General features: G+C 37.5%; 1 protein-coding gene across 1 annotated transcript in view; it reads right to left on the bottom strand.

Annotated features, from left to right (window-relative positions):
• LOC126183659 (methionine aminopeptidase 2-like) overlaps window positions 1-15,482 on the bottom strand; it is a 128,725-nt gene extending 113,243 nt beyond the window's left edge. Inside the window, exons 1-2 of the mRNA XM_049925804.1 lie at window positions 15,163-15,482; window positions 7,853-8,029 (exon numbers count right to left, since the gene is read on the bottom strand). Coding sequence (XP_049781761.1) covers window positions 7,853-8,029; window positions 15,163-15,310 — 325 coding nt within the window. The 5' untranslated portion in view covers window positions 15,311-15,482. The remainder of the gene's footprint in view (window positions 1-7,852; window positions 8,030-15,162) is intronic.
• Between the last annotated feature and the right edge of the window lie 5,041 nt (window positions 15,483-20,523).

Raw genomic sequence — 20,523 nt, 5'->3', positions numbered from 1 at the left:
ACCCATTTCTTGGCCACTGCACTTTTCCTTGTTAGTTTCTCACTGTTTTTCCCTCGCAGGATGGATACCACTGACAAGATAGTAAAAATGGATTGTTTTCATATGCCTAATCACTCCCATGCAAGAACAGGTTCGAGACTTGTTACTTCATGGATGTGTGACTTGATTCCAGGAACACTTGAGTTATCCAAGGTCTGTGACAGTTGTAGGAAGCAGCTGACAAAGTTGAGAAATGTAAAACATAGAGAAATTTCCACTGGAACTAGCAACATTCAGGAAGAAATTCAGTCTGATACTAAAATTGCAGAGGCTGTTGATGGGAGAGTCGCCTGTAGACAAAAAGAGGATGCAATCCAAAATTTACTCTACTGGAAGACCAACAGAATCAGTGTGGCTGTCAAGAGAAAACTGTTAGTGAATGCATCCAGCAATGATGAGAATAATGATTCACAAGATGAGTTCTTAACGCATGTAAAGAAGGTGTACAACAGCTTCACTAGTAAGAAAAAGAAGCTTCAACTGCTGACTCGTGCCTGACAGCTGAAGTGTGAGGAAAGTAATGCAGGAATTTTCGGCCTCTAACTAGTTCGACAAGCCAAGACGCTGAAGAAAAAGGGCGCCTTGTCTTGTGCTGATCTAAAACCAGGAAAAAGTCTGTCAAATCATACCATTCATATTATTAAAGGATTTTTTACAAGTGACGAAATGAGCAGAGGGATGCCAGGGATGAAGGACTTTATATCAGTGAAAGATGACAGCACAGGTGCTAAAGAACATGTTTCAAAAAGGTTGATGCTTAATCATTTAAAAAGAAGTGTATATAGTTTTCAAAGAAAAATTCCCAACTGTAAAAGTGGGATTTTCTAAGTTTGCAGAAATTGGGCCTAAAAATTGTGTGCTAGCAGGCCAGAGTCAAACACACTCAGTCTGTGTGTGCACCACTCATCAGAATGTGAAGCTTATGTTTGAAAATGCAAGAATGAGTTCAATGACAGAAGGCAAAAAAAACATACAAGGACTGCCTGCAAATGATGGTTTGCAGCCCCCCCCCCCCCCCATCAGCTGACTGCTTCTTTTCAAATTGTGTTTCATGTCCACATACTAAAAGGATTAGGGAACTTTTGGAAAAATCATATGAAGACAATGCAATTGAAACTGTCACATACAAACAGTGGATCTCTGTGGATCGGTGTAACTTGCAAATAATTCAAAAACCTAAGTGAATTTGTTGATGTATTTTGTGAAAAGCTTCCTGTCTTACCTCGTCATAACTTCACAGCAAAGGAACAAAGTGCATTTCTGAGACATACCAAGGAAAATCTTCTGGAATGTGAAGTGGCTGTCATTTGTGACTTTTCTGAGAATTATTCGATCATTTTGCAAGATGAGGCACAATCATATCATTGGTCAAATAGTCAGGCAACCACACACCCTTTTGTGGTGTATTTTAAAGAGAAAGAAGTTAAACATTTAAATTTTGTAATAATATCAGACTGCCTCAACCACAACACTACAGCCGTCTACCTGTTGACAGAATATCTGAAATGCAATTTTCAATGACCTCCCAAAAAATTCTTCTATTTTTCTGACAGCTCTACGGCCCAATAAAAAAACATAAAATCTTTATTAACTTGCGTAATCACAAGCAAGATTTTGGAGCTGAGGCTGAATGGCATTTTTCAGCAACAGCACATGGCAAAGGACCACACGATGGGCTGGGAGCCACAGTAAAAAGACTAGCAGCCAGAGCAAGCCTACAAAGACCATATAAGGACCAATTTATGGACGCAAGGCACACATCAGAACATATGGTCACATCAGAACATATCTAACATAGACCTTGTATTTGTGACCCTTGAAGAATACATTAAAACTGAAGAACAACTAGCCAACCTGTACAATATCGCACCCAGAAACTTCATTGCTTCATATCTCTTAAATGTGGAACCAAAGTAAATGTGAAATTATTTTCTTCTGTAGTTGTTTCAAGCATATTTCCTGTTGTAAAGGACATACAGCAGATATTATTTTCAGATATTTGTGGGTATGTAACATCAATCTATGGTGACACTTGGTGGTTGAGTTATGTTCTGGATAAAGATGAAGAATGCAGTAAAGTGCAAGTTACATTCCTCCATCCTTCAGGTCAATCACCCCGATTTATATATCCCATACCACCTGATACACTGTGGATCCCTTTTGCAGATGTGATATGCAAAGTGAATCCCGTCACACAGACTGGCCGAACATACAGTTTAAGACAGTGAAGTGAACAAATGTGTAGGTATCTTCCAGTGACTGAAGTCTCAATGAACTAATTTGTTAACCCTTAACTTTACTCATAATATTGGATTTTTAATGTTACACTTACGTGTGTATGTGACCTTACTCCATTAAAAAAATGTAAAAGTAATAGTTACTGCTTGTTTCATTGTGATGTGTTGCTTGTTTCATTCAATGAACTATTCAAAATTTTCTGAAATGATACTAATTCTGGTATTTTTCACAAAATGTGTATTTCTGAAGTCCTGTATCTCCTGATCCCATTGAGATCCCATGACAGAATTTTGCTATATGTATAAGACATTAAAAACTGTATGTGAAATTTTTTTGGAATTTTTAAAATTGCAACTTTTTGAGAAATTTAGAATTTTAAAATTTAATTTTAAAATTTTCAATTTGTTTTTAAAATTGTAACCCCTGTCTTGTGGCATATCATATTAAAGCCTCATTCAACAGCTTTAAAATGAGACCAGTTCCAGATTTATATCATAACTGGTTGCCAGCCTATAGGCATCAAAAGGTGCCAAAATATGAAAATTCTTCATAAAAATTTAAATCTTGAAAAATTAATAACTTCAAAAATAATTGTACTTCATAACTGAAATCTGGTATTTTTCCATAAGTCTGTCTGTAAACAATGGTGAAATGTTTCCTAATTGAAATTACATTTCATTCTGTGCAAAGAATTAGTATTTTCCGCATTCACTTTTCAAAGCATTGAGCAAAATGTTTTATAAGCCTTTTGTGTGCAAACAAAGCAAAGCAAAATCTTTTGTTCAACCATAGGTTTTATGAGCAGAACTGCATAAGATTTGGAGTAGGTATTAAAATCCATGGAGAAGAAATAAAAACTTTGAGGTTCGCCAATGACATTGTAATTCTGTCAGAGACAGCAAAGGACTTGGAAGAGCAGTTGAATGGAATGGACAGTGTCTTGAAAGGAGGATATAATATGAACATCAACAAAAGCAAAACAAGGATAATGGAATGTAATCGAATTAAGTCGGGTGATGCTGAGGGTATTAGATTAGGAAATGAGACACTTAAAGTAGTAAATGAGTTTTGCTATTTGGGGAAAAAAGGAACTGATGATGGTCGAAGTAGAGAGGATATAAAATGTAGACTGCCAATGGCAAGGAAAGCGTTTCTGAAGAAGAGGAATTTGTTAACATCAAGTATAGATTTAAGTGTCAGGAAGTCATTTCTGAAAGTATTTGTATGGAGTGTAGCCATGTATGGAAGTGAAACATGGACGGTAAATAGTTTGGACAAGAAGAGAATAGAAGCTTTTGAAATGTGGTGCTACAGAAGAATGCTGAAGATCAGATGGGTAGATCACATAACTAATGAGGAAGTATTGAATAGGATTGGGGAGAAGAGAAGTTTGTGGCACAACTTGACCAGAAGAAGGGATCGGTTGGTAGGACATGTTCTGAGGCATCAAGGGATCACCAATTTAGTATTGGAAGGCAGCGTGGAGGGTAAAAATCGTAGGGGGAGACCAAGAGATGAATACACTAAGCAGATTCAGAAGGATGTAGGTTGCAGTAGGTACTGGGAGATGAAGAAGCTTGCACAGGATAGAGTAGCATGGAGAGCTGCATCAAACCAGTCTCAGGACTGAAGACAACAACAACAACAACAACAACAACAACAACAACAACAACGATATATCGCTGCATACCAAAAATCAACGGAAATCTGAGACATCAAGTCTGAATCAGTGTGTTAATTTGACATGGAATGACCCAGATGACTCATCTTACCAATGTAAGATATTACTGGCATATGGCCAATAGCTTTTCAATGTACCACTGCCTTAAAGAAGAAGAAGACATTTAGAGTCCACAGTGTCATCAGTCTAATCTCTCTAGCAGAAAAGATGGCACACACATTTAAACTGTCAGCTACAACACGAATCGAGTCATAGCACGAAAATATCAATTTTCTCTCGGAGCAAAAACAGATTGTGTAACTGTAATGACGACAATTATCTCTGAAAGAGTGCTAATAGGAAAGAATTCTGCATTTACTTCACGGGCAGAACATTCATCCTTTACGCAGTATCTCACATAACAGCGAGTATGTGATTCGAATGTAAGGGAGACAGAGCCACACACCCACCTAAACTGTATGGAGAGTGGCTGGAAACAGATGTCTGCAAAGGGAGAATCATAAAGACTATTAAATACACTAATAGCCTATCACTGCTGGGGAGAAATAAAATCTTACAGGATTAAATGAAACAGGATAGAACTAAGGCATAGAGGTAAATTTTGACATGTATAAAGAAATTAGTGTGAAATACCTCTACAAATCTTGGTTTGAAAACTGGGCAGTAGTATAAGAATTTCAAATATTTGGAGTGTCTGGTTGCAAAATATGACTATCATACAGGAAATTAGACTGCCGTTTAACACCACAAAGCCTTCATTTATAAAGAAGAGGAATAGTCAGGGATGGTACTTACAGAAGCAGTTTAGCAGGTGTTACATTGGAGAATTTCAGAACTTAGAACTTGAGGGGAAAATGAGAAAGGATAAACCTTTCTGTAAGGTTTTGAGATGTACTGCTAGAGTGTAAGCTAAACTGTAAAATAAAAGTACATGAGCAGTTAATCACAAGTTACATCAAACTGGGACATTTCAAGATTTTGATTTTACCTTCTCAATTTCTACCAACTTCCTAAAAATTCAGGATTAAAATCTAATGTACAGTCACACTGTGTGTTCCATCGCATTGCCATGTCCCGTGACTATCTGACAGGTACAATAGTCCAATCTAAAAAAACATGACATACAAAACTGTCCGTAAACAATGGTGAAATGTTTCCTAATTGAAATTACATTTCATTCTGCGCACAGAATTAGTATTTTCCTCATTCACTTTTCAAAGCATTGAGCAAAATGTTTTATAAGCCTTTTGTGTGCAAACAAAGCAAAGCAAAATCTTTTGTTCAATCATAGGTTTTATGAGCAGAACTGCATAAGATATGGTAATTCCTGTATGGTACAGAAGTAGTTTTTTTAAACTACTGCTCCTCTCTACAAACATATTTGTGCAGTTAAAGTTCTCCCCTTCTGCTTCGGCTTCATATAGTTCAGGAAACTATAGTATTTGCTCAACAAGCATGTAAACTTTAAAATAATAGTTTACTTAAAAAGAGCTTCCAGGAACGGTCCCACAAGACTCAATTCTAGGTCCACGGTTGTTTCCCATTCATGCACACGACGTATTTAATATACAAAAAGCAGAATTTCTTCTCTTTGCAGATGATACTAGTACTGCAATCAAGGCTTACTAAAGTTGTGATACCACCTACCGGATTTGACCTGTGACATCATGAAGGTGGCAGCCAAAACACACACACACACACACACGAACAAACATCAGTAACACGTGAAACATTGCAATAGAATGAAACTAACGGAACAACTGCAGAAGTATGGGGTTTTGGCAGGGACAAACTAAATAAAAGACACTAACAATTGTGACACTATCCCAAAACAAATATGAACCAAAAAATTATGCACATGAATTCCTCAACAACCAACCCAACCAAAAAATGCAAAAAACAGACATTTGATATTGGACATTTTGCTAGACCTAGATTAAGCTTGAACAAGATAGTGAAACCTGGAACCCAGACAACCTGAAAATCTGGTACAGCAAATTTTATTTGACCTATATAGCTCACACAAGGCCCATGATACACACAACTCAGAACTAGGAGAAGTAAATATTATCAAAACCTAACAAGACCAAAATAACTACAACGTACCCCATGATACACATGACTAAAAACTACTAAATATGAACTTACCCTACCAATGCAAACCACAAAATCATAAAAATCTACTCCAACAGAAATTTTGATATGCCCATCTCAAAGAAAATTACAAACATAAAGAAACAGACTACACTTCTTGCAATAAAAGACCAAAAATAGACATGCTTACTAAACAAAGTCAGCTGACAAACAAATCTAGACTGGTATGTGCACACACACCAAAAGAACAAGATAGTCATTCCTGAAACACTGAAAACACCACAACATACACTCATCCTTGGTTTAGGAAAGACACACTTTGCCCAGTTTAATATATCCTGCACACTGATGGCACCTTGCACGCTCCACCACAAAGCCAGATAACTGTCAAAATTTATTTGTCGACACCATATTTTCACCCATAGCACCCACCAATGAATGAGTAGTAAATTTTGTTGTAAACTCCATACCTAGTATCAAGCAAAACACCAAAGGAAAACAACTTTCAAACCATTAATAGCACAACAAACTAACAATTACCAAACAGAAAACAAATCAGTGGCCAGTAACTAATGATATTCAAACAACTCATTGACACAAACAACTCATTGACAAGACAATGACAAACTCTCATAACACCGAGCAACACAGAAAAACTCTCATAACACCAAGTAACACACCACACGAAGTTCAATTCCACACTAACATCACTTACAAACAATTTTGACGCAAACATCCCATACTGCTTACTCCAACACACCCTCTGCAAACACAATCCATTTAAAACACACCATGCCTCAATGACATCACACAACATCACGAGTCAAAGACAATGAGTGGTATATGGCCTTTCGGTTGACCTCTAATCAATCCAAACATACAAACAGCAATAGAAGAAATGGTAAATAATGATTTTGAAACTAATGCCAAGCAGTTTTCTGCAAATGGTCTCACTCTCAATTTCAAAAAGACAACATATTCAAGCTCTGACAGCCCCGTCTAACATTTGGCGAGGGAACAACAACTTGAGTGGAACATTCAAAATTTTTAGGCGTCCACATTGATGGCAATCAACTTAGCTTAGCCACATTTGCTCTTTGAATAATTGCAAATCTTGGGGAGAGAGAAATCAGTGAGTTGACATATTTTGTAAATTTTCATTCAATAAGTCATATGGAATAAAGTTCTGCAGTGCCCTATTTTGAAGAAATTGTTCATTGAGGAAAACCATACTGTAAGAATAATATGAGGTGCTCACCCACGATCATCTTGTCTACAACTGCTTAAGGAGATTTTTGACTACTGCCTCAAAGTATATTAATTCCCACATGAACTTTGTTGTAAAAATCACCAGCAGCAAAAGGAACATTGATGTAAATAATTACAATATTAGAAGGAAAAATGGCATTCATTACTCCAATTTAATGTCATCTTAAGCACAAAAAGGGGGTGCACAATGTCACCATCAAAATTTTTAATGACTTACCCACGGATATAAAATGACCGACAGAGAGCAAGTTAAATTTGAAAACAAACTGATATTGTTTCTCCCTGACAACTCCTCTTATTCTGTAGAAGAATTTCTATTATTGTGATGTGTGAAAGGTGGTGGGTAGGAATAGCAACTAACATCTGTACATTTAAACAAAAGCTTACAAATGTTTATCATGTAGCTGCAATTACAAAATAATTTGAGATGTGAATGTAAAATGAATCATTCTACATCATTATGATCAATCTTAGAAATTAGTCAGGGAACATGAAACTAACTAAAAAATATGCTTGAGGTACTCTTCATACCTTCAGAGGTCGTGTCTGCCACCACACTGTTCCCCTGTGAAGTTGTTGCAGAATCAGCTCCAGCAAGTATATCAATACATCCATTGATACTCATATCCCTCAAACGTTGTTCTATTTTGTCCTCATCTTCTCCCTGGATATCTCCAGGTGTGGCATCTGCAGCTGCTGCAGCAGCTCCTGAACAATTGAACGATTACAGAGTACTGATTCATACAAAAAATATTTATTTATTTATTAGCCTATGAATGTACATGATATGCACATGGTGATGCACAAACATACATTTGATGTTGGACATTATGATAATTTGCTGGCATGTAATACGCCAAAAGTTTACACAAACATGAGCTTACATACATGTTTTCTGAGAAGTTATGAATACACAAATTACATACTCAGTTACACATTTGTATTTTAGTGCTGTATTCCTCTCACACATATATACAACAGTACCTGGTTGGATATTCTTTCTACACTAAATTTGCTTAGTAGCAGATGATATAGATGCAAGATTTTTGCACATGCTTGCATTAATGTTTTACTCTTTACAAAATTCTTTGCTGCAATTTGTTTCATGTTTCTTTCCATCCATGTGGAGCAGAAATTCACTTGCACTGTAGAAAGAACGTTCAAGCAGGAATGATTTTAATTTTTTATTAAATACAGTCAGGGACTTACTGTTTTTTTTTCTGATGGCAGGTTATTGTCTATTTTAATGCATTTGTTGAAGGGAGGGTTTTTAAAGGCAGAGGTGCGCATTTCTTTAACATGGAGTTTCATTTTCTGTCTAGTAGCAGTCATGGGCATTTACATTTTTATTAAATTTTGTAATATTACTTTTTACAAATTTGCATAGTTCTAGTATATACAGGCTGCCAAGGGGTAGGAGGAGCAACTTTTGGAAGAGAGGTCTGCAGCTATCAGTCGGCTTTGCCTTATTCATTATTCTTATAGCTCTCTTTTGGGTGAGGAGAATGTTTGGGCTATGTGTAGAGTCTCTCCAGAATATAATACCATACTGCATCACACTGTGGAATTGTTCATAGTAGGCTGTGTGAATAGTTTCTGAGCTTGTGCAGTATGCGAGTATTCATAGCGCATAGCACACTTGGTTTAACTTACTATTAGTTTCATTAACGTGTGCTTGCCATTTCAGATTATCCTGAATCCATAGGCCTAGAAATCTTGTTTCTGTATTTGGGGATATTTGGGAATGGTCATCAGGCAAAATTTTTTTTGATCTTAGGGGAAGTTGAGGTAAGCGGTTTTCTTTGTGTTAACTATGAGCTTGTTTTTCTCAAACCAATCATCAAGTTCGTCTGTATTTCCATTTATGGCCTTTTGGAGTTCATGTTCATTTTTGCATGTTATGAGGATACTGGTATCATCTGCGAAGAGTGTACTGGTGCTGGCATTGATGTTTGACAGTAGGTCATTCATGTACACAAGGAAGAGCATTGGTCCAAGTATTGAGCCTTGGGGCACACCTTGAGTAATACTGCAATAGTCCTTAATTGTTAAGCTTTATTGACACTTTTTGTTTCCTATTTGTCAGGTATGAGCTGAACCAGTTTAGTGGGGTGCCTTTGATGCCATATAACTCCAGTTTGTTGAGAAGAATCTTGTGGTCTATGACATCAAATGCCTTGGACAAATCTAGGAAGATCCCAACTGGGTCATTCCATGTCAATTCAACCAATTTGAGAAAATGTTCCAGCTGACAGTCTCAGATTTGGCTGAAATTTAGCACACCAATGCTACCAAATGTGGAACACTCATGTACAAAATTTTACGTTTCCCCTGCCAATTAGTTCCAGAATTATGGCTTGTGAAAGAAGGTGGCGTGACCTGGAAATTGCAACCCGCATCTGGCAATCTCTCTTCAGACCCAACTTCAGGTCTTAATAACTTTGGAACTATTCCGCACAGTCCAGCGAAATTTTTACAACCCAGTAACATCCACTTAGAGAACACACACTATGAATCAAAACACCAACAACATATTTGTGAGGGAAAATAAAAAATTCCAAAATGTGATTTAAAAAATGTAATATGTTAAAAGGTACATATTGTAGATGCCCTCTACGTCAAATATAACTCACTCAAAAAGGGTTTCTTTGTGGTAAGCTTAATGTGGCCTAAACACACACAGAACTCATCTTCTCCATATCAGTCACACAAACCAAGTTACATGTACACGAAACTACAAAAATTTGAAAAATTACCTCAAAAACATGGATTTTCTAAGTGTGGTAGCACAAAAGGGACAATTGATATCCAATCCAAATTTCAAACACTGCATAAGTAGACCATAATATAATATGCAGCAATATTTCAACTTGTTATTGCAAGGCATTTGTGTACAATAAAAGCTGACAGAGATGTATTTGGTTACGTTTCTTTTAACACGATTTAGCAAATAATAGTGATGATGCAGACAGCTTGTTTCAGATAAAGCTGCAGCAATTGTTGGGAACCATTAGGCAACAGAAAGTTAAACAACTGCAGTTTTCAGGGACAGAATGAGTCATTGTTAGGCAGGAACAACAAAGGAAACAAGCAACAATTAAAGGTTACTCATGTTTTTAAGATTCTAGTTCAAACTGGTCAGTTGTGTTGTGGAAAGTCAGTATGGAGGCAGAAGAGTGCACTAGCGGTGCTTTTGTTCAAACAAGTTGCAGTATTGGTAGAGCACAAGCATCTGAATGTCATAAAACAACATATGGAACAAAATGTGACATTCACTTTGTACTGTATGATCTGGATGAATCGGGCCAAGATTTGTTGCTATGGAGATCCGGGATACACCCTGTGAGCACAAGAAGTACAGTTCCAGGAAACTTTAGTGTTTGTTATCATCATATGAAAGTGTTTCTGGATAAGTATTCTTTCCTACAAAGTTGTTGTTTTGATCCATTTTGGGTTCATAAGAAGACAGTAAAGTGTAGCCACAGAGAAATTGATATAAAATCAATATTGAAAGTGAATCACTGCACGGGACTTAACATGAAACCAGGGCAAAAGTTGTATTCCAGGTGTGTTACACAGCTAAAAAATGAAGAATATTCTGATAATTTACATGACAGTGATGAAGAGTATCAGCCACCCACAACCACAGCAGATGAGCAATTAAATACTTCAGTGACTGCTCTTGGTTTGTCTCCCATGAAGACATACAAAGTTGGGAAAAAAGACAGGCCCAGCTATGGTAGAAGAAAACTACAAGAAGCTCAAATGGAATTAAAACACAAAATAGCTGTCACACTAATGGTGGAAGAGGAAGAACTATGTTTGCGTATGTGAGACCCATCAAAATGCTAAGCTGATGTTTGCTGCTATAAAGGATTCTGATCTGGATTAGAAAGGTGCAATGAAGCTGCTAGTGTGTGATATCAGTTCCTACCAGTGCATAATACACAGGAAAAGTGTCCTGGTAGGGGAAATCTTGCAGAACACATGAAAAACTGTATGGTGAACGCCTTATGGATGACGATGAACTTGTTTCTTAGAAACAATGGACACACATGGATCGCACAAGTGTTGAAACAAAGCAAAGTACAGTGGAAGTTTTGTTGAAATGTGTTGTCAAAAAAGGGTCGACAGAAGCGTCCGATCCCACGCGTCGGCTTTGACCCGTGACGTAATGGTGTTGTCATGTGTGACGTCATGACGGCGCGGAGTTTGGTTTGAGTGTGGCTGTCTCCAGTTCTGTTTTATCTTATTTTGTTTACTTTTCTGATCTGTTCGTTCTATCTCGTGAGATTTTTTTTTTTTAATTTAAAAACGCTTATTACATATTTTAATTATCTGTTTCCTCCAATTTCTATTTTAGTTTATTATATTTATCTTTCTGATCTGTTCGTTCTATCCCGCGAGATTTTTTTTTAAAAAAAAAGACAAAAAACATTAATCAGCTACTGAAGCATCTTTATCTTCTATGGGTTGCAGGGGTTACGACCCCTGGGGAGGTGGGTGGGTATTCATGCATGGCTGTCTTCACTTACACGTTGTAGCTATGCAAGGCGTCTAAATTTGTTTATATTTAGTTTGCCCCCCACCCAAAACACCCCATTTCCCGCACTTGTCCCGTTAGTGTCATTAGGCTTCTTGTGGAAAGTGTGTGTGTTTGTTTTTGTTTCCGCCATATTTGTGACGTCATGGGTCAAAGCAGACGGGCGGGATCGGACGCTTCCGTATTTCCTCAAAAAACGGACAAACTGACCCCACACAGCAACTGGCTTATCTCCAGTTTTGTAAGGATAATTTGAAAAAAGATGAAATTATAGTAATACTAGACTTTTCCGAAAATTATGCATTTATAGTTCAAGATGCCATTCAAGGATGTCATTGGGACAACAGTCAAGCAACTCTCCAGCCATTTGCGATTTGCTATAGAGGTGAATCAGGTGATGTGTCTGTCATGAACCTGTGCGTTTTTAGCGATTGTTTAATTCATGATGCCATTGCAGTTCATGCCCACATTCGCACTGTCATGGCATATGTGAAAAACACGCTGCTTCACATACATTTTGCTAAATACTTCAGTGATGGGGCAGCTAGTCAGTACAAAAACTGTAAAAATCTCAAAAATTTATGCATGCATTACCATGATTTTCAGATTCACAGAATGGAATTTTTTTGCAACAAGTCATGGTAAAAATGTATGTGATGGTATTGGTGATACCATTAAGTGCATGGCATCACGAGCTAGTCTGCAGCACCCTACAGAAGGTCACATTTTAACACTTCTTCAATTATTTACCTGGGTACAGAAAAATATCTTTCGCATACAATCATTCTATGTTTTGAAAGATGAGGTGAAATCAGTCGAAGAGTTGCTAAAATGCAGACTAGAATACGTTAAAACTGTCGCACACACAAGAAGCCATCATCACTTCTCTCCAGCAGACTCTCACAATGTGCAGATGAGCAGACTGTCCGGTTATAATTATAGGTTCATGCACAACATGTGTATTCACAGTGTGTCTGACTCAGGATTCAGAAGCAAAAGCAGCAACAGACAACCAGGTTGCTATGTTATTGCTGTTTATGATGACAAATTGTACTTAAGATGTGTTGCAGAGTGCTGTGAAGCAGAAGGTGATGTATTTGTGAACTTCATGACACCAGCAGGACCAGCAAGATCATTTCATTGGCCACATTTGGCAGACAGGTGTTGGATTCCTTTCGAACATATTCTTATGACAGTTCCAGTTCCTACCACAGTGTCAGGAAGACAGTACAATTTGCCACTCAATGTACAGAGTACAGTAGCTAAAGTGTGGGATAACTTCTGTTTGAAGCAAAATCAACAGGTTTTTAGCAGTTAAGGTGCAGTAAATATTAATGATAGGTTGTGATAATCTGTCTATATGTTGTTGCTTAGTGATTAAACAGTTGTGGGAGAGAATAAGAAGAGGCAGAACAGTTTATGATATGTTTTTACAAAATTGTGTTGTGGAACAATGGCCACATCACCAAATACGTCTGTCAACTTCCATTGTACACAAATGTCTTGCAATAACATGCTGAAATTTTGAGATATATATCATTATGGTCTAATTATGCAGTGTGTGAAAATTGGCTTGGATACCACTTGTCCCTTTTGTGCTACCACACTTCGAAAATTCATGTTTTTCAGGTAATTTTTCAAATTTTTATATTTTCATGTGCATGTAACTCAGTTTTTTTGTGCCTGATATGAGCAAGATGAGTTCTGTGTGTGTTTAGGCCACATTAAGCTTACCATAAAAAAATTTATACCCTTTTTGAGTGAATAATATTTGGCATAGAGGGCACCTACAATATGTACCTTTTAATGTATTACATTCTTTAAATCACATTTTTTAATTTTTTATTTTCCCTCAGGAATATGTTGTTGGTGTTTTGATTCATGGAATGTGTTCTCTAAATGGATGTTACTGGGTTGTAAAAATTTCACTGGACTGTGTGGAATAGTTCCAAAGTTATTAAGACCCGAAGTTGGGTCTGTAGATAGATTGCCAGATGCGGGTTGCAATTTCAGGGTCACGCCACCTTCTTTCACAAGTCATAATTCTGGAACTAATTGGCAGGGGAAACTAATACTTTGTACACGAGCGTTCCACACATGGTAGAATTAGTGTACTGAATTTCAGTCAAATCTGAGACTATGAGCTGGAGCCTCTGGTTGAACTGACATGGAATGACCCAACTGCTTTTCGTGTTTGTCTAGAGCATCTAGGGTGGAGTGTAAATACTCATATATGGCAGTTGTCATGAATTTGTTTTTTCTGAAACCGAGCTGGGCATCAGGTAGTATCTGGTTCTTATCAAGAAAATTTATTAGTCTTTGGCGAACTAATCTCTCCAAAAGTTTACCAAACACAGGTAATAGCGATATGGGTCTCTAATTTTCTGCATTGAGTTTTTTACCTTTCTTAAGGATTGGGATGACTTTAGCCACTTTCATGCATTTTGGATCCATCAACGATGAGTTGTACACATTCGAGAGTGGGAGAGCTATTTTATTTATGCAGTTTTTGACGATAAAATCTGGGATGTCATAGATTCCAGATGAGAATTTATTCTTGAGGTACTTTGCACTTAGTACAATTTCTTCAGTAGTTTCCCAGAAGAAATAGATTCTTCAGGAGTTGTTATTTTGTTTTGTCCGTTGGGTGTGGGTTTGTTGATGCTTTGTAACAGATTTTTAACAATATTTTCATTGTAACTGTTGAAATTTTTTGCAATTTCTTGTGGATTAGTAACTCTGGTGTTGTTGTGGATCAGGATAGTGTTTTCATGATTACGTGGCTGTCGATTTGTTTCGTCCCTTATGTTCCACACTGCCTTGGTTTTGTTGTGCTCTATCACCCTAAACAATCCAGAAAATCTTTAAAGTAGCTTCAAATGCAGAAAAGTGTCATTACCGAGTTTAAAAACTAAATCATGTCTGCAAAGTCTGTGTTAACCTTCTACACCTTCTTTCATATTTGAAATCTGGAAATGTATGGCATATTATATTTAAAGATTGGCTCAAGATTTCCACTTGGATGACAATGTTGAAATTCTACAATGTTTCAATCAGTGTTGCACATTTCTTACACGATGGATCTGCCATCCACTGAATGAGCTACTACCGTTCACACAAAAATGGCACTGTCAATACGGACGCAAAAGATTTACATGTATATATAACTAACTGTCACGTCGAAACGTGTATCAGACAGCAGCAGGAAATCCCAAGTGCAAATAAACATCTATTTCGAAAGCTTATAATCACGTCGAATGTCGCAGTTACGCATAGCCTTCACTATGTTGATATGTACCTGCTTTCCTCTTCTTCTTTTTTCTTCTCTTCTTTTTCGAGGCATCGGGTGCTCCTTCTTCCACCTCTCCATCGTCCACATCGTCAGCGAGCTCTTTATCAGACAACTTTTCTTCCGATTTCCCAGTGTCATCCGTCACAGTCGCCATTCTTCTCCAGAAACACTATATACTGTACTGCGCGTATTTATTTCTCAGTTCTACAACAGCTAACAACTTCAATCAACAAAAATAGCCTCACTACTAACCGAAATTCCACCTACACTGTGTACATTGTGCAGGTCCACAGCACAAACACATTGACTCTCGAGTCTCGGCATCAAAGTGTGATATCTTCCATAGCACTTCCAACGGTACTCACTGGTTCTAACTTGCATTGAGGATAGAGATATGCAAAACCGAAAACTTTGAAGAATCGAGCAATCCATTCTCGGGAACCAAAAAGTAATCGAGTACAAAACCGAGAACCATACAGCATCATACACTTAAAAAAAAAGGGACACCTGTGTACTTCCGTCTCTTTAAATGCAGTTAAAAGTGATGTAATTTATCTGCCTCAAGCAGTGCGGCTAAAATCAATTTCCATCGTTTGTTGAAGCCGAGCACATTCAAATTACGGGGCTCCATTTACATTCTTCAGCGTCACCATAAAAATTGTGAAGTCAGAGTCAATTATACGCAAACACTACCCAAAAACTGACGGTAACACCTGATGTTTGCTGACACAAGTTGAAGGAAATATTCGAGGACTTTGGATCGACGTTGGTTCTAGTTAATACAGATTATATTCAAATCTCATGTCTTTCTGGAAGGAAAATCATTATCGAATGTTCTACAACAATAATAATGATGAGAAACTATTCAGAAGTCGAAATGTCTCCTATTACCAGCAAGTTAAAGAGCCCTGATACCATTTCGCCATATGTTTTTGTAGGCAATAAAACATTTCAACTATAAGCAAGATCGGTTAAACTATTCTCTCAGTAGAGCTGTGAAAAACAATAGTACTCATTAGAAATGTATCATTACTCGTTACTTTCGTCTCTAGGAAAGTACAAAAAAAAGGCTCAGTAATAACTGAGTCACAGCAAAAATTATTCAGAGTAGAGAAGAATTAAAAGAAGTATATAAAAATTATCAGGAGGATAAATCTTTAGCAAAGGGTAAGCTCCACAGATACGCAAAGAAAGCCTACAGCAGGATGAAAAGGGTAACAAAAGCCAGCTACTATAAGCACAAAATTCAAACTTCCTCAAATGTCTCCAAAACTGTATAGGAACATATAAACACAAACAGGAGAGAGACAGAAGTACCAGCTCATGTAAATACCACACTTCCAAAGGAGGGCACACAACTAAATGATTCGTATGAAGTACCGGATATTTTCAATCAGAACTACATAAATGTGGTGGATGGTTCGCGAGAAACCAAAACATCCAAATAGTAAATAACACTGAAGCGGGAACGTATGGGTATCGCCAATTACATGTCAGTCGTTTAGTGAGCCGACTTTACTGTGCACCAACGCACTTTGTTCAGGATGTAGGCTATGGTGACGGTGTGGTAACAGGAAATGATAAGTACACTTGCCGAAAACGAATTTATTCTACCAAATGAGTAAATGAACAAGTGACAAGAATGAAATGAGATCGCAATGTTCAATAACTGGCGATCGTGATAATTGTGTTTGCATAACAGTTCCACTCGAACACCGACCCCGGAGGGTGTACACTCCTCGCGTCCTATCGCGTGAGCGAGGGAGGACAGTGAACGCGTGTCCGGAAATAAATGGAACTTTTCTCGCAATCGCGGGGCGCCGTGTGTTTCACGGACGCGACGAAGCGAAGGCGGAAACGAACGGAGAGCGCCAAACAAACTTGGGGGGCTCGCGTTAAGCATGGCGCACGTGGTTCGCAGATTAAAGACTCTCGAAAAACGTGTCTGTGCTTACGGCTGCTCAGTTCGCACTGCCGATGCTTTTTTGGCTGACCCGCATCCGTGCGCGCCACACATTGCCAGAATTTCGCCTATCGGCATGTATGCACGCCGATGGATGTCTGACGCAGCGAACTTGGGACGACCGTTCACGCATTTTTGCGGCACTGCCGCCACAACAAAAAAAGCTCCAAGACGGTAACAGACTGTAAATTCCTAGCATCTGCAGATGAGTCAGAATTCATAAATATAATTAGATCCTTAAAAAATAATAATTTAGAGGGGCTGGATGAAATGTCTCCTACAATAATTAAGCATATCTCTAAATACATAAGGAAGCCTCATTCACTGTATATAAATCAAGTACTACAAGAAACAATATTTGCAAATTGCCTAAAGAAAAGCATAGTAATTCTGATATATAAAGTGGAAAACAGATTGAATCCCAGTAGCTACAGACCTATTACAGTCACATCTGTACTGTCCAAAATTGTAGAAACAGACATAAAGGATATGACAGTAGATTTCATAGAGAAACAAAATGTAATAAGTACCACACAGCATGGTTTCAGAAAAGGTAGCTCTACAAAGACACCAGTGGCAGATTTCACAGCTTATGTAGTCATGACATTAGAAAACAGGAACAAGTTTGCAATTTTTTCTTCGACCTTCCAACAGCCTTTGATTGTGTATGTCACAGAGCCCTGTTACAAAAAATTAACCAATATGGCATAAGAGGTAGAGCAAAATAATTATCAAAATATCTATCAAGAATAGGCAAGAATGCATAGAGATAAATATAGAAACAGCAACAGACTGGACAATGTCTTCTAAGCATTCAAAGAGGTAAAACTGGCGCACCACGAGGTTTGGTATTGGTACCATTACTTTTTATTCTATATGCAAATGACATGCCAGAAGCTGTAAATGAAACAGTAATCATGGATGCTGATGACACATCTGTACTAATCACAAGTAAATTTGCAAAGGACATTGAAATCAGGACATGCTTAGAGATGGATAGGACATACAAATATTTTTTCTTGGGGGGGGGGGGCGGTGGGAGAGGGGTGCAACCTCTTCGTAAATAGAAGTGAAACAACTTACATGAGAATATAAGTAGATGGGGCAGTTAAAGCAGATGATCTTGATATCAAACTTGGGGGCTCCAGCAATTCAAAAGTTCATTGCAGTAAGTTTCTGGGATTGATGGTGGACAGTCTCATGACATGGAAGACTCATATAGATCAAATATGCTCAAAAATTAACACAAATATATTTCTCATTAGAAAAGTGTCACAAGCTGTTGAGCATGACACTTTGCTAAAAATGTATCATGCTCTAATTTATGCACAAATCTCTTGTTGTATACCCAAGTGGGGCAGTGCAGCTAATAGACACATAAGCAAATTACTTACTCTCCAAAAGAGAATGATTAAATGCACTGGAAACCAAGACAGTGCTGTGGAAATAAATTCAAAGGATACTGACAAATGAAACTATTGTGTACATAAATATAAACTGTACAGCTTAGATGAACAAAATACATATAACTACAGTACTAAGTGTAAAGATAATTATCATATACAGGTTGGTCCATTGATAATGACCGGGATAAATATCTCACGAAATTAGCATCAAACGAGAAAATAAGAAGCACAAATCTGTTCGAGCGTGACGGGGGGAAACAGATGGCGCTATGGGTGGCCCACTAGATGGCGCTGCCACCTGTCAAATTGATAGAAATTGCATTTTTTAAATAGGTACCTTCATTTTTTATTACATATTCGTGTAGTAAGTAGATAAATAGGAATTATTGATTTTGAAATTTTGTTTCACTTTATGATGGATGGCGTTGTAACATTCTCACAAATGTAGCAATGCACCCAATATCAATGTGTGCAATTCATTACTTAAATTAGTCACGATAATACGATTGTCCAGTCATAATAATTGTGCAGAAGACATCATCTTGTTAAAATGGAACGTTTAACAGTAGCAGAAAAGATAGATGTGGTGTTTATTTATGGCTATTGTGACAGAAATGCCCCCCAAGCTTGTGCTACGTATGTTGATCGTTATCCTGACAGACATCATCCAAGTGACCAGAACTTTAATAGGATAGTTAATGTATTTGAAGAAACTGGAAGTGTTCAGCCAAAGTAGAAGACACAACCAAGAACTGCAACAAGTGAAGATGCCCAAATAAGTATTTTAGCTGCATTTGAGGCTAATCGGCACACCAGTAGCAGACAAACTGAGCGGGAACCGGGAATTTAAAAAACGCCGGATTTAAGAATTGTACAACATTATACATTTCACCCTCACCCTATTTCTGTGCACAAGGAATTGCATGGTGCAGGATTTTGATCGTTGTGTAAATTTTTGACACTGGGCACAAAATAAATTACGAAACGATAACAAGTGTTTTCAAGAGTTCTATTTAGTGATGAAGCTTCAGTCACAAATAGAGGTAATGTAAAACAGCATAATATGCACTATTGGGCAACGGAAAATCCACGATGGCTGTGACAAGTGGAGCATCAGCGACTCTGGCGGGTTAATGTATGATGTGGAATTATGGGAGGACATCAATTGGCAATGCACTTTCAACATGCAAGTGCATTGCCAATGTCTGGCACATAGCACACATGCAGTTGAAGTGGTATTAAATAGAATATTTAATGACGGGTGGATTGGTCATAGAAGCACCGTACGATGGCCTGCATATTCACCAGACCTTACACCTCCAGACTTCCAGAAAGAGATTTTCACTCTGCAGCGGAGTGTGCGCTCCAGACTTCTTTGTTTGGGGAAAACTGAAATATATTTGTTATCGTGATCCGCCGCAACACTTGAAAACATGCGTCAGCACACTGTCAATCCATGTGCGACAATTACTGAAGGCGATCTACTCACTGTTGAGAGGTATTTCGTTACACATATTGTCAAATGCATTGAAGTTGAAGGACATCAATTTGAGCATTTATCACATTAGTAAAGTTATGACAGTTGCTCATGCAGTAACAGAATGCATTCCTATAATATATTATAAGATCAAAAAAATAAATGTATAACATTAGAACAACATAAATAAAGTCCAAACATAACTAATTTTTGTGTATTAATTTAAAAAGCCATGTTCTTACCAACTGTTCATCTAAATGGGTGAGGTATATCAGAAGTGTTGGAATATTACAGCGCCATCCATCACAAAGCGAAACAAACGTTCCAAATCAAACATTCATATTTATTTATGTACTATAGGAATATGTAATAAAAATGGGGGTACCTATTTAAAAATGCAGTTTCTATCAATTTGACCTATGGCAGTGCCATCTAGTGGGCCATCCATAGCGCCATCTGTTTATAAGTTTATATATATAACTTATAAACTCACATGGGATGTATTTCATTTTATATTTTAA

This window comes from Schistocerca cancellata, chromosome 4, assembly GCF_023864275.1.
Source record: "Schistocerca cancellata isolate TAMUIC-IGC-003103 chromosome 4, iqSchCanc2.1, whole genome shotgun sequence".
Taxonomy (NCBI): Eukaryota; Metazoa; Arthropoda; class Insecta; order Orthoptera; family Acrididae; genus Schistocerca; species Schistocerca cancellata.
The sequence above is the reverse complement of the archived record's forward strand: the minus strand, read 5'-3'. Positions and strand labels throughout refer to the sequence as shown.